General features: G+C 37.1%; 1 protein-coding gene across 10 annotated transcripts in view; it reads left to right on the top strand.

The window, feature by feature from the left end:
- LOC133521479 (CAP-Gly domain-containing linker protein 1) overlaps nucleotides 1-13,042 on the top strand; it is a 59,891-nt gene that overhangs the window by 39,033 nt on the left and 7,816 nt on the right. For all 10 annotated transcript variants that reach the window (XM_061856458.1, XM_061856457.1, XM_061856461.1 and 7 more), the window contains 5 exons: nucleotides 168-224; nucleotides 11,309-11,449; nucleotides 11,852-11,983; nucleotides 12,137-12,157; nucleotides 12,611-12,782. In XM_061856458.1, the coding sequence (XP_061712442.1) occupies nucleotides 168-224; nucleotides 11,309-11,449; nucleotides 11,852-11,983; nucleotides 12,137-12,157; nucleotides 12,611-12,782 (523 nt within the window). The remainder of the gene's footprint in view (nucleotides 1-167; nucleotides 225-11,308; nucleotides 11,450-11,851; nucleotides 11,984-12,136; nucleotides 12,158-12,610; nucleotides 12,783-13,042) is intronic.

Consider the following 13,042-nt stretch of genomic DNA (forward strand, 5'->3'; position numbering starts at 1 on the left):
AGCAAGGTAACTTCCGCAAACAAATAACGAACAATTTTTACCCTAATTCTTAAGTTTGCTAAGTTGAAGTGTCCAAAACCGCAAATAGATGTCGAGTGGTGTAGCGTAGTTCCTTAACGTGTTGTTTTGGTTTCCCCATGTTTTTGGCACTGTCACTAACGGCACAGCGAGTGGGTGGGCCGCGAGCGTCGTCCACCCCAGTCTCGGCGAAGAACGCACTGCAGGTACAGTACCCCACTATCGCCGCGCGGTAGACGTCCGCGCCTTTCGTGTGCTATGCGCCAAAAGACATTGTTTACCATCTTGGCTGATTTAGATCTACTTTTGCTGATGATTTTCTTTCGACATTGACATTTATCATTGAAATCTATTTCAAAGCTTATAGACATTGTAAGAGGAAAATCAATGGACATATGTGGATTTAAGTTAAGACAATAATATCCATCAAGAATCAACTTTATCGTCTTTGGCCGAGTTGTGGTTGCTTAAAGTTTCTTGGAATATTAGAATACTTAAAAAGTATGTAAGCAGGGACTTTTTTTACCTTGATATATGAAATTTGTTACTATTTTTGTGAAAGGAACTTTAAATTCGACCAACTTTTGTCGTAAAGCACACGCTAGTTGTTATCGCATACCGCTCCGGCGGTACCAGGGGCTTCCATTCCATCTTTTACTGTCTCAGAGCGACAGCTTGTTTGATTGTTACAATCATGTTTGAATTTGAGCATGTTATTTTGATACTAAACAAATTGTGTTTCTAATAAGAAACTAAATCGCTAACCTAAATTTATTTCAGGTGTAGTTTGTTAGACTGCCCATAATGTAAAGCTAACTATAGAAACCTGTCCGAATAGTAATTAGACTTACGTCAATTACCACGCACACAAAGTACAAATAAAATACAGCCATTTTTACAATAATCCTTGCTAGTACTAGTTACACTAATGTTTTCAACCGATGTATACGTAAATTGTTTCATCTTGTTTAAAGAAGCCTGTGATATTCTGAATTGTGGGGTTTTCAAAAGGGTTAGGAGTATCTGAATGCCATAAGTACTCTATCCCATATCGTCCCGATGTGTTGAGACGAATTCAAGACTACACTGTTCACCAGTGAGTTGCGGATACAGTTGCAACTTATTTGTGTGAATTGAATAAATATTAGTAGATTTCGACTTTACTGGTCAACTGTAGTGACTAAATTATCTGACGTTATTATGACGATATGGTAAGAGGTTTATGGAGTTTAGTAACGAATGAATATTTTTACAAAATCCATTTATTAAAAAATTTTAATCACGGTAAAATCATGCGCTTCATTTTTATTGGGTGCAATGAAATCATATTTGTTATATTATTTATTTTTTATATTTATTTTTAAAATACCAGTGCCTGTAAGAAGACGATGATATTCATAACATTAAGTTCTCACTTATGATTCGAGCATTCCCTTGCTTTAGGCTAATTAGTTTTCACTTTTAACTTATTAATATTTTCTAAATTAGCATAACTTAGTTAGTAATTGATAATTATAAATAAACAATAAGCATTACATATGAATTTTGATTCATTTAATTAATAAACTGTCCTAGTTTATTCGGGTTAATAAAATATACCTTGAACAATGTTGTGTATTTATTCCCATCCTGCATTATCCCTACTGGAATAACTGTTTGTTGAATATAAATGATATGAATTAACTTTATGTTGTTTTATTCCGACTACATTTTATTTTTATAAAGATCCGTAACATCATGGTGAGATCCAACTTATAAGTAGGTAACTTAATCAATACGTATTCACATAAGACCTTACCTCATATCTCTAGACTTAGCGGATCTTTATGAAAACGGGTGTTTAGAAAATTATTTATGCTCGAACGCTTGGTTGAATTGAATATTTTCATTTCTTCGACTTATTATTTAAGCAAATAGGTATACCTATGTTACAGGTTCGATAAAAAAAATCATACAAAAGTAACCTGAAAGGGTATGCATTCCTTTCAGGTTATACGCACAATACTTATTGCTGACTATTAGTATGTATCCGTAAACCAAAGTGACGTTCCAGATCATATTACTATCTCATTCACTCTTACGACGGCCTTGCAAATTATGAATGAGAAGTTTTATTACCCCGGCCATCAGCTCGGTTTGTACTTTTACATTCAATTGTAATCAAGCATTCGCGCACGAGGAATGTGTGAATTAGGATAAGGCTTATTATAGACGATAGCATGTTCGTCTATGCTTCAAAAAATCTAAATAGAAAATCGCCACTTTGTAAGGCAGAGTATTTGCTTGGGCAAAGGGTATCAAATTGGATGCAGATGGAGCACTGTAAATACAATTATCTTTGTAAATACAATTTTGCCAAAATTAAATGAATGCGTTCATTGCAAACGATTGATAGCATTTTTACGTGGTCAATAATAGGGGTAAATTACAAACTAAAGAAAATATCATACTTGCCTTCGACCACGTGGAAAGCCGTAATGAAACCAATTTTCATCCTCTGGATCTATAATTAAAAAAATGATCGCATAGTGCAGCACTACAACATTTGTAGATGTGCTCCAAGTTTTCAGACGGTTTTGGATGCAACGATGCGTTATCTAGTGTATTTTTGTGATCATAAAACAAGCGAACATAACGACAAAAGAGATAAAGCTGTATAAAATATTACAAAATGATGAAGTCAAGTGGTTTATTCTTACTTTTGCTAATCTGTAAGTAAAATAGCGATATACTTAAATATTGTAGATTCAAACATCCACATTAAACCTGCCTTCTCTCTCCTTAAATCAATACCGAATTTCTTAATGCGCGGAGTTACAGACGATTCATTTATAACATCTAATAATATATTATCTAGAGTCCGACTAAGCTAACTCTGCACGGGATATAACAAAATGAGGGGGTGTCATTACAAACGTCGTATTTACCACACTTTGTCCGACTGTTTGGTCCAACTTTATATATAAAACCACTATAAACCAACTTTGTCACCAACCCACAGTGGAAAGTTCGGAAAAGTCGAGCCAGTAATCTGACCCTTTGGCCCCTAGTGGGTAATAAACTGAATTAATTGCTCGCCGTAAAACTGCGACATTCCGTTACCTGGCACCATAGGTACTTACATCATTCGATTACACGCGATTACGTTGTACCTGGAAGTAGTAAAATGTAACTTTATTCTGCAAGTCATAATGTTTTACTGCTACGCTCGTAGCGCTACGTCATAGCGAAGGCAATGTTTTACCACGTTCGGCCCAATTCGAACAATGCTTCTGATCAATGATCTGTCAGTGTCAAAATATCAAAATTATACAAATAAATGTGTCGTAGAATAAAATTAACCTCTCGTATGAGTCGTATGTGTATGATAAGGATTCATACTGAATTTTTGGTCATCTTTTGCATTTTTGTCTAGAACGATTTTTTCTATTTTATTTGACGCGACAACAACACATACGAACCATTAATCACAATACTACCGGGTAAACCTTTATTCAACCAAGGTCCTCCTCCTCATCCTCTTAGCACTATCGGTCTCATCTAACACGTGGTCATTTCGTTTCCCGTGTTCATTGGCAAAGATCGCTTGCCTTGAAACGGCACAGATTTACGTCAGCTGCGTGACACTGCACAAAGGGACATTCGTCACTCATTGGACAGTTAACAGGATATGCGGTTATTCTATTAGTCAATTCACACTGATTCAATTTTAACTAGGTGCCTACTTCGGTGAAACTAACCGCCAGCCTGGGACGCTTAGTAGATACTCAAAAGATGGCGTAAGTAATGTAAACCTACCTGTACTTGTTCCCCTATGATGACTGGATTATCGTCATGAATTTAAGAGTTATTCTCTTGTCAGTGGAGTATCTTCCGCCAGCTCTTTGATTTTTGAATACTATACCACCCCTACCTTTTCTTTCACTTGATCTAAGTTTTCTGGGTGGGTTTTCCTCTACCTCGCTTGCGCCCTATCCGCCGGGCATCCAGGATAGTTTTAAAGGATAATTACTGGATAATTCAACCTTTTTTTTCACGGTAATATTTGTGACAATTCTTAATTAATTTGGCGCCAATATTAATGAGAGTGCTAATCAATGTATATTCTACACACCGCACACGGCTTCAAACTTAAAAACAAAAAAAAAACTAGTCAAATTCAGTAATTTTAATACGCGAAAATATGTGTACAAAACGGATATTGTACAGACAAGTAAATACCAAATTAAAATATTAAATATCCACTTGTAATAAAAATTTCTTGATTTTTTTTGTACTATATTCTATACACAAACTATCACTGGTAATAAAACAAAAATCCATTAACCCGCATGTCATATCAATGTGGTTCAGTGAAGGGGACGGACTGAAAATCAGCGCTGCGCAGTCAATTTGTAATGAAATGGCTGACGCAGCGTATGCTGAGCCCGTTCCTTTTGCCGCGCATGCCAATTCTTTTTTTTAAAGTTAAACATTGTATTTTGTGTGGCAATAAATGGTTTCTTATTCTTATATTTCAAGTGTTATGAAAATTAGTCAGGCCATAATTTCATCCATGCATGATATAATTTCTTGTGTATATTCCCTTCCCATAAAAGTCTAGCTGTTATTATAAATGAGTTGCTAATTTGAATGAGTTTGGGTATAGGCCAAACTAAACATGGAATATACGCACCACTAATAGAAACAGTTCGATAGTATCAGTCTAGCCAAAGGTGACCTCCGCACGCATTGTTTACGCCCTTGACAGAATTTAGGTACTATTATATGGCTTTTCGTTCATCCACGCTGCTGTTTTACCACGGTACCTACTCATGTAATATTTTATACCTATAGGTATATATTTGATTGTTTTAGTACGAGTAAACCTTTATGAAAATATAATAACTTCATAATAAAATAAAACAACAGACAAATGCGAGCGAGTTTTTTGATAAATCTGTGGTTTTTCTAAGTAAGTCCTTAATTAATTAACTCCGTAATTAAATAACAAAATATTATTATTATTATATAATTTCATAGTATTCCTTATGTGTGCAACCATGTACCATGTGTTGGTACCATGTGTATTTCTGCTTCCACACTCTGGAATTATTTCTTGCGGTCTCCGCATAATTTCGACAGCGTGTCGTTGAATAACTTAAAGTGACGTCGATAAATTACCTTACTTACTCTTTGTAAATAAAAGCCAAACAGAAATTTCTTTTGAGAGCTGCAAAAGTTGCGGCGAATTCAGGACGATATCACGAGCCGGCCCTGGCCTGAAGCCAGGGCTGTTGTTCCTATCGCTTTGAAAACCATCGAGAGTCCAGTATCTACGCAGTAACGGCAATAAGACTTATTCAGGATTTTTCGATGTAGTTTTTGAAGTGTCGATGTGATGATTATAACAATGTACCTACTTGTACAGGCTGATACAGGAGCGTATGGTTAAAAGGCAAAAAGGCAAAGGTGGTGAAGCAGGTACATGGGATGTTTTTCCTGTATTTCACGGAGATAACAGGTGATTCCTTCAAATCTTTAACCCCCTTATTCATTAACGTGCACTAAAGTTACGATGCCGCTAATAATCGTTTGTCCCTTTCCGACGTATTGGTATGATGGAAAGAGACAAACGATTATTAGCGGCATCGTAACTTTAGTACACGTTTATGAATAAGGGGGTAAGTAGATAGGTACGATACGAGCAGTATTTGTATGTCAAATAAAACTCGTGCTCAAATATCATGATTTAATTAAGTGTGCTATAAACTCTGAGTACTTCATTTGTTACTACTTTTATACTGGTTTTTCTGAAGCGAAGCGCACAGTAAGCTATCCCAAAACTTTAATGGAAACTCCAGCACACTAAATAAACTTTATTTACCTATTCATTTCACAAACTCGATTAAACATGGACTAACTAAACAGTTCTACTAAAAGTACGTCTCATTAACAGTAGGTATTTAGATCCTGGCCATAATTAATCGGAATGTTTACATTACCATATCCTCAATAGCTACAAGATTTTGCACTTTGCAATATTGTAATGGATAAACGCAGTAGGTATTAAAACTTCGATTGAAATTCGAACCAAGCGTCCCTACTTACGAGGCAGTCAGCCTGAAAATCCTATTACGTTTAATCCAGCCCGTATGAGCTTAGCTTCTTCACGAGTACCTATAACATCAAGGAATTACTAAAACTGGTACATTTTGCGTAATAAATCTTTTTTTAAGAGTGTAGGTAGTCCGCCTTCATTTAGTTCTGATGAAATAAACTCTAAATTGCTAAACCAATGCTAATTCATATTATATGTCACAATATTATTTAAAATTAATTATTTACAAAACATGATTTGTAACATTATACATAATAAAAATAAATATAATTAATATTAAATCTAAGTTTTAGGAACTTTTTTTTGTACTGTATAAACTCATTATAGCTATAAAAAGTGTGCTCGATAAGCCATTTTTGAAATACTAAATGTAACCACTGTATTACCTGCGTTTATGGTGATTTCTTTTGGATCGACCGGTAAATAAAAAAACCTTTATAATCAAGCTGAAATTACCTAAAACAATCATTAGATTGATTGTGTGAACCTAACTTATCTAAAGCATACTGAGATACTTTGTACATGCATTATGGACCCAACGTAGCAGTAACGAACCGTCTTAAATAATATATTACCGCCATAAAGGAATATGAGCACAGGCGAACTTCCCGTCAAGTTTTATGAGAACCTAACCCAGCATAATATGTTGGCAAAGTTTTGTATTACTAAACATAGGTATAACAACATTTGCTAAGTCCGCAGCTCCATCTGCATAAGATTCGGTCTATGCAATTATGCGTTCCCCTTTCCGTTCTACGAGTATGGTGAGTGCAATTACTTAAGGTTATAACTAAAATGGATAGTATTTCACAATTTCACCATAACCTTCCAATGGATAAGCGCGAAAAGATGACAGACAGACAAGGGTTACTATTCATATAATTAGTATATACTTCAGTAAGTATATTATTTATTATATCTACAAGATTTTGGTTTTTACGAGCGCACGTGTGAACATGGAATACGGAACCATTGACCGGAGTGAACTTAGCGTTTTATTACGAATGCTTGTCGGTACCGTAGAATTGCCAGTACCGTTTCGTATGTCTGAGATACGACGAAAGAAATGGATAGACGTAAAGGTTTTGTAGCTAAGCCGGGAAAAGGTACGTTATTATTATCCCTTCCGTTCTTTTAATATAATTTGTTCTTTATAAATCGTCATACAAAGTTCATATTTCGCGTTATCTTATGATTTTGCCGGTTACTTGTTACAGGTTCTCGGGGTTCACTTATCTACCTTACATACATTACAAAATACATGCATATGTATTCAGTAGGTACTTATTTGAAATTAATCCAGATACCTTAAAACTTAAAATAATATTTTTGGATTCAATAAAGGATAAAATCTATAAGAAAAAATATGAGACGTAAAGAATCTAGAGTATTTTTTTTAGTCTATCCCTACTATAAGACATAAATGTGTAAGTAACTCTGTCTGTCTGTGTGAATCCCTTTACGGTCGAACCACTAAACCGGTATAAATGAAATTTGGTATGAATATATTATGTAGTTTTAATACCGGGAAAAGAAAAGATAGTTTAGTAATGAAAAGGGGGCTTGAATTTGCTATGGAAATACATAGTATTATGGAAGTACTTTTATGCAGACGAAGTCGCGGGCAGAAGCGGGTAAACGACAAAGACGGAAGAACAAAAAAAAACAAAAACAATACATAGCGTATGTGTCAGTGAGATAAGCTCTAAAGTTGGCAAGCTCCGAGCGCACCGCCGAAGTGCAGGCTTATTGATCCGCAAACGTCTCCAGACTACTATACTACTGTATAGTCTACTATCAAAAGATAGAACCCCTACCACCTACCTACCTACCTATACCGATACCGATACCGGTAGCCGGTAGGGGACTGTCGGGTACCTTTCGCACTAGGTTAAACGTAATAGAATATTACAATGCATTTTTGCGAAGAGCTTTTTATTTAGCGGTTGTAAGTTATAAGACAACATTTTTGGATACGTTATGCACATTTTAAACCCATTTTAAACTCCCTCGACTATAATTATAAATATAAAACTGAAATCGAAAAAATTGTTTACACTCAACTTCGCTAAGAATGGTTCAATGAACCCAGCAAACACGGTTCTAACTCGTAAAAGCATAACTGGCCACATGTGTAGTTATATTGTGTATGCATCAAACCACTTTTGAAATTGACATATTGTGCAAAATAAATCACAGGAATGTTAATAATTTTACGATTAAATCCCTATGCAAAACTGTTAAATTCATGCCATGGCGTTGCTTGAGGATCGCCAAAGGGAAAGGCTTGTATATCTTAAATAGCTTTTACGACGCATTAAGTATCGCTTTTAACGGTCCATTATCCTATCAATGTTATCTAACGCTATTCAATGGGACAAATTATCTATTTATTGCGTAGATAACATCTAGCAAACGTTACTTTAATATTATAAATCATGTAAATCAATTCATTGCGTAACTTAATTTAGGTCGTAGAGAAAATAACTAAGCTTAGCGTGCTCACTCCATACATCAGTTTTCTTACTTAATAATAATAAGTTGTATAGGAGGTATAAAAAAGGGTTATATTAATAAGTTTTAACTCGCTTAAAACTTGATAGGTAGTTATTAAGTTAAAATTTTATTACAAATAAGTTTTCGCAAAGCTCGCTTAAAACTTATTATAAATGAGTTCATATCTATGTATAGAGTGAGCACTCTAAGCCTTCTTATTTCTCTATGTTCAGGTAATGCCTTATAACAGAGACAAAAATAAAAGGGTTCGACAATGACAGGATCTCACTCGCTGAAGTAACGCATGACCCGAATTCAGTATGAATCTCGAAAAAACGACGAGCTAAAACACGACGACGGTGGGGCTGTTACGTACATAGCTTTTTAAATACTTGATAAAGCTAAGAATCTAATAATAACTTAAGTTTTTTCTACGGAAATAAACAATTATGTAGAATATGAAACATTTCCTTATACTCTAGAGGCTTTGCTGTAAGTTAGTAAGTACTTCCAGCAAAGCCTCCTGAAATTCGGGCAATTCAATTAGTTTTTATTGATATTAGGTAGGCTTGGAACTGCCTTAGGTCAGCTTGCATGCATGTTTTATTTACATACTTACCTACAAACAATCTCCGAGGCTGAAACCCAAATCTCAGTATCGACGAAATGCAAAAGCTGTTGGATTATTCCCACTAGTTACCACCAAGTTGTTACCAGTGGTAACTACTGGGAATTTTTTTCCCAACTTTTACCACTGGTAACTATGGGAAAAGAAATCTAATTTTAGTTACCACCAAACCAAGTTGGTGACCTATAATTAAACGAATAACGAATTAACTTATAATTAATTCAACTTTTAATTAATTATTGATTAAAGCACTCTATATTTATACTATTTTTATTGGTATTGAACGCTAACCAAATTTTGGTGGTAACTACTGGAAAAACCTGGTTTGGTGGTAACTAGTGAGTTTTTTTTTCGCCAGTAGTTACCAGTGGTAAAAGATGGGAAAATAAATCCCAGTAGTTACCACTGGTAACAACTTGGTTGTAATTAGTGGGAATAACCCAAGCTGTTCGTAAGATAAGAACAATGTCATTCATTTCGCCAAAAACCGTAACAGAAGTTAATCGAAATCGGTTCATCAGTTCGGGCATACACATATACGCGCAAAACAAACAAACACACGTTATACTTCATCATCATCACTGGCCACAGCATCTTTGCAGATGATAGTTGCAGCGAATAAGGAGTTATTTTGAGGAAGTAGTCTACAGCCTACATCGACTGCGATGACTGTATAGACCAGGGGTGGCCAACTTGATTAGACCCAAGATCTCCTGTTTACTAACGAAACCCTGTGCGATCTACCAATTACATACTTCTTGAAACCTTAGATGAAACTGGTCTACGTATTTATATTTTTTGCCTTGCCACGATCGACTAGACTAACAGTCGCGATCGACCTGTTGGCCACCCCTGGTATAGACCAATGGCCGATCGGCATTTCTTGCCGCATCAATCACAGATGTGTCTTGACTCCTGGGGTGGTCCAGCAGCTCTGCGAGTTCGCTTCTGCTTGAGGTGGTCCATCCAGAGCTCGTCTTGCTTTGCCATGCCTTCCCGCAAGTTACGACGCCACTCCGGTCTCATCTCCGCACGTTCCTCCCAACGGTTAACCGGTATGTTGAAGCCATTCATGTCGCGTTTACAGGAATCCTTGAAACGGAGCACGGGTCGACCAACCGGTCTCTTAGTGTCGGCAATCTGTCCGAACATGACTTCACGTGGCAATCTGTCATGGTCCATTCTATAAAAGTCTCCCAGCCAACGGAGTCGTCTCTGTTTCAGCATAGCCGTTATGCTGCTGCATTTGGTCTTTGAAAGAACAGCTTCATTCGTTACCCGAGCCTTCCAAGTTACTCCTAATATGGTTCGCAGACAACGCATGTGAAATGCGTTTAGGCGAAGCTCTTGCTTGGAGTAGGTCGTCCACGTTTCTGGTTTTTACTTAGGTATTAGGTATAACATTTGGTTTGAGTCGGGCTGTCCATTAATTCAGTTGTCGGGTCCGGGACAGACTCGTATCGGTTTCAATTGTTTTTTTACATTTAATTAGGTATACGAAGTGTGTCTTTAATGGTTTATTTAACAGATGCAGTCAGGAAAGTGTGTGAAGGACCAATTTGTTTTGCGGTCGCCAGGTGCGTCATCAGGAGGAAAATAACAATCAAGAACGCATCGCCGAACGAACAATATCCTGTTTGGGGTTTAGGATAATGATCGGCTTAAATCATGAATACGGATGAAATGATAAGACTAATCGAACCTTTTAGAAATACGAAAACAGGAATTTGAGATAAATGAGTTGATGTGACCCTTTCGACCCGTACTCATGATTTCATGTCGCGAAATTAATTTTGAGTTTTTTTCGTTAGGTGTGCCTAGTGTAAAAATGGCTGTATTTGTAATTATAATCTTAAGTACCTACGTATTAAATGTATTAAATTAGACTATAACGAAGGCATCAATGTATTAATGTTTCTGTCGATTTAATGGCATAGCTATAGGTTTCTGCGGTTTCAAAACAACTTATGGATAAAATGCTCTTTTATGGTTGCAGCTTAAAATAATCAAACCGAAATGAAAAAAAATGTCTAAAGAGTCAGTTAAAGTTTTCCTAATCATAACAGGAGATGCTTCGAGAAAAACAACATCACTTGGAGCGACTGATGCGAGAGCGAGAACTGGAGCGGACGGAGGTGGCCAAGGTGTCGCTGCAGGCCAACCGCGCAGAGACCGCGCTCGAGCAGCTGAAGAAGGAAGCCGCACAGGTAGAGACAAAGCCCAAATGCCCATTTACTCGTAAACGAGTTTTCCGTCCGAGTTTGGACGAAAAATTGTATGACATTATCGTAGGCGACAACCGCCAGGCGATGATATGTTTACATGTATGTGATGTATGTTAACAGGCGGAAAATTCGTACTATGTAAATGGTCCGTTAGTGATCCTAGAATAGAATACTAGCCCTTTTCCTATAACTGAGGCTTGAGATGGTCCGAAACGTCAAAAGGCCCTTCCAACGCCGATTTCACCAACATTTTAAAGTAGCTCGTTAATCAATGGTACCTACGGATATCTGATATAGCTACATTTTTCAGGTTTTTATTATTTTAAAGTACATACAATTATTCGTATCGTTGCCAAAAGCTTAAAGTGTATTTTGCTTCTCTAGACAAGCACTGAAAACGGCAAGCTGAAAGCAGAGCTGGACCGTCTCACGCAGCAGCTAGAAGACGAGAAACAGAAGGTGGAGGACCTGCTCTTTAAACACGAAGAGGAGAACATCAACAAGGAGGACTACAATGTAACTATAACTACTTGTAACTTTCTGAGTGTAATTCTAGTAATGTAATATTCTTTACGTCGTCGATTCGTGACAAGATAGAAATTAGCTTCATATGCCATCGGAGTGTGGTTTTTCATGCGATTTTATTTAACCGATGTCCGTTTGTTCCAGAAATACAAAGATGCTATGGAGGTATGAACATTTTTAATTTACTTTTTTTTTGTCACATTGTGCGTCAAACTCCTAAGGCCCTGTAGTTTTATTTTATTTTAATTTGTTGTAAGTATTAACAAAAAAAAGGTATCGATGAGAAGGAATTTTCATAGTTTTAGCTTGTGTGCATAAATTGTTTCAAATTTTTAAAATGCGTTTTAGGCCTATGCTCGTGATCTTTTTTAATCCAAAGCCAAAAAATCATGATTCGAATCGCTGAAGTTCCTAGACAAAATCCTCAAGATTGTTAATTAACTTTTTGGCAACCGTATTGTATTCTAAAAAAGCGGTACGATTTATCAAAAACTCCGCTCTCGCAACCTATTTAGTACGAGGCTACTAGGGACAGAGGCAGAAGCAGTTAAACGACTTATACGCGGATGAAGTTGCGGGCAATGTCTAGTAAATAATAAGACATTATTATATTTGCAGGCCGAGAAATACGCCCGCGATCAGCGTATCCGCGAGCTGGAAGCAGAGGTGGCGCTGCAAGCTGCGCGCGCGGAGGCGGCCGCGACAACTCTGCGCGCCGGCGACCAGCAGCGCGCCGCCGAGCTGGCCGCGCTCGCCGACCAGCACCGCGAGGAGCTCGCCGCGGCCCACAGTGAGTCCATACCTGTCCAACATAGCAGGCCCAGGCCGAGGTGCTTAAAGCGGCGCGCGCGGTCGCGGCTGCGGCTGCTCTGCGCGCCAGCGACCTTCAGACTGAAATGTGCGGCGTTCGAGGTAGTAAATCCTATACCTCATGCCTTGAATTGAATTGAATTAACTCGGGTTTGGATTATACCAGATAATTGGTCTCTTTCTCTTTAATTCGGTCGCAATCCAATATTCTATGGTTTATTAATTTCAAATTTTTACATA

This window comes from Cydia pomonella, chromosome 9 (genome assembly GCF_033807575.1).
Source record: "Cydia pomonella isolate Wapato2018A chromosome 9, ilCydPomo1, whole genome shotgun sequence".
In the NCBI taxonomy this organism is placed as follows: Eukaryota; Metazoa; Arthropoda; class Insecta; order Lepidoptera; family Tortricidae; genus Cydia; species Cydia pomonella.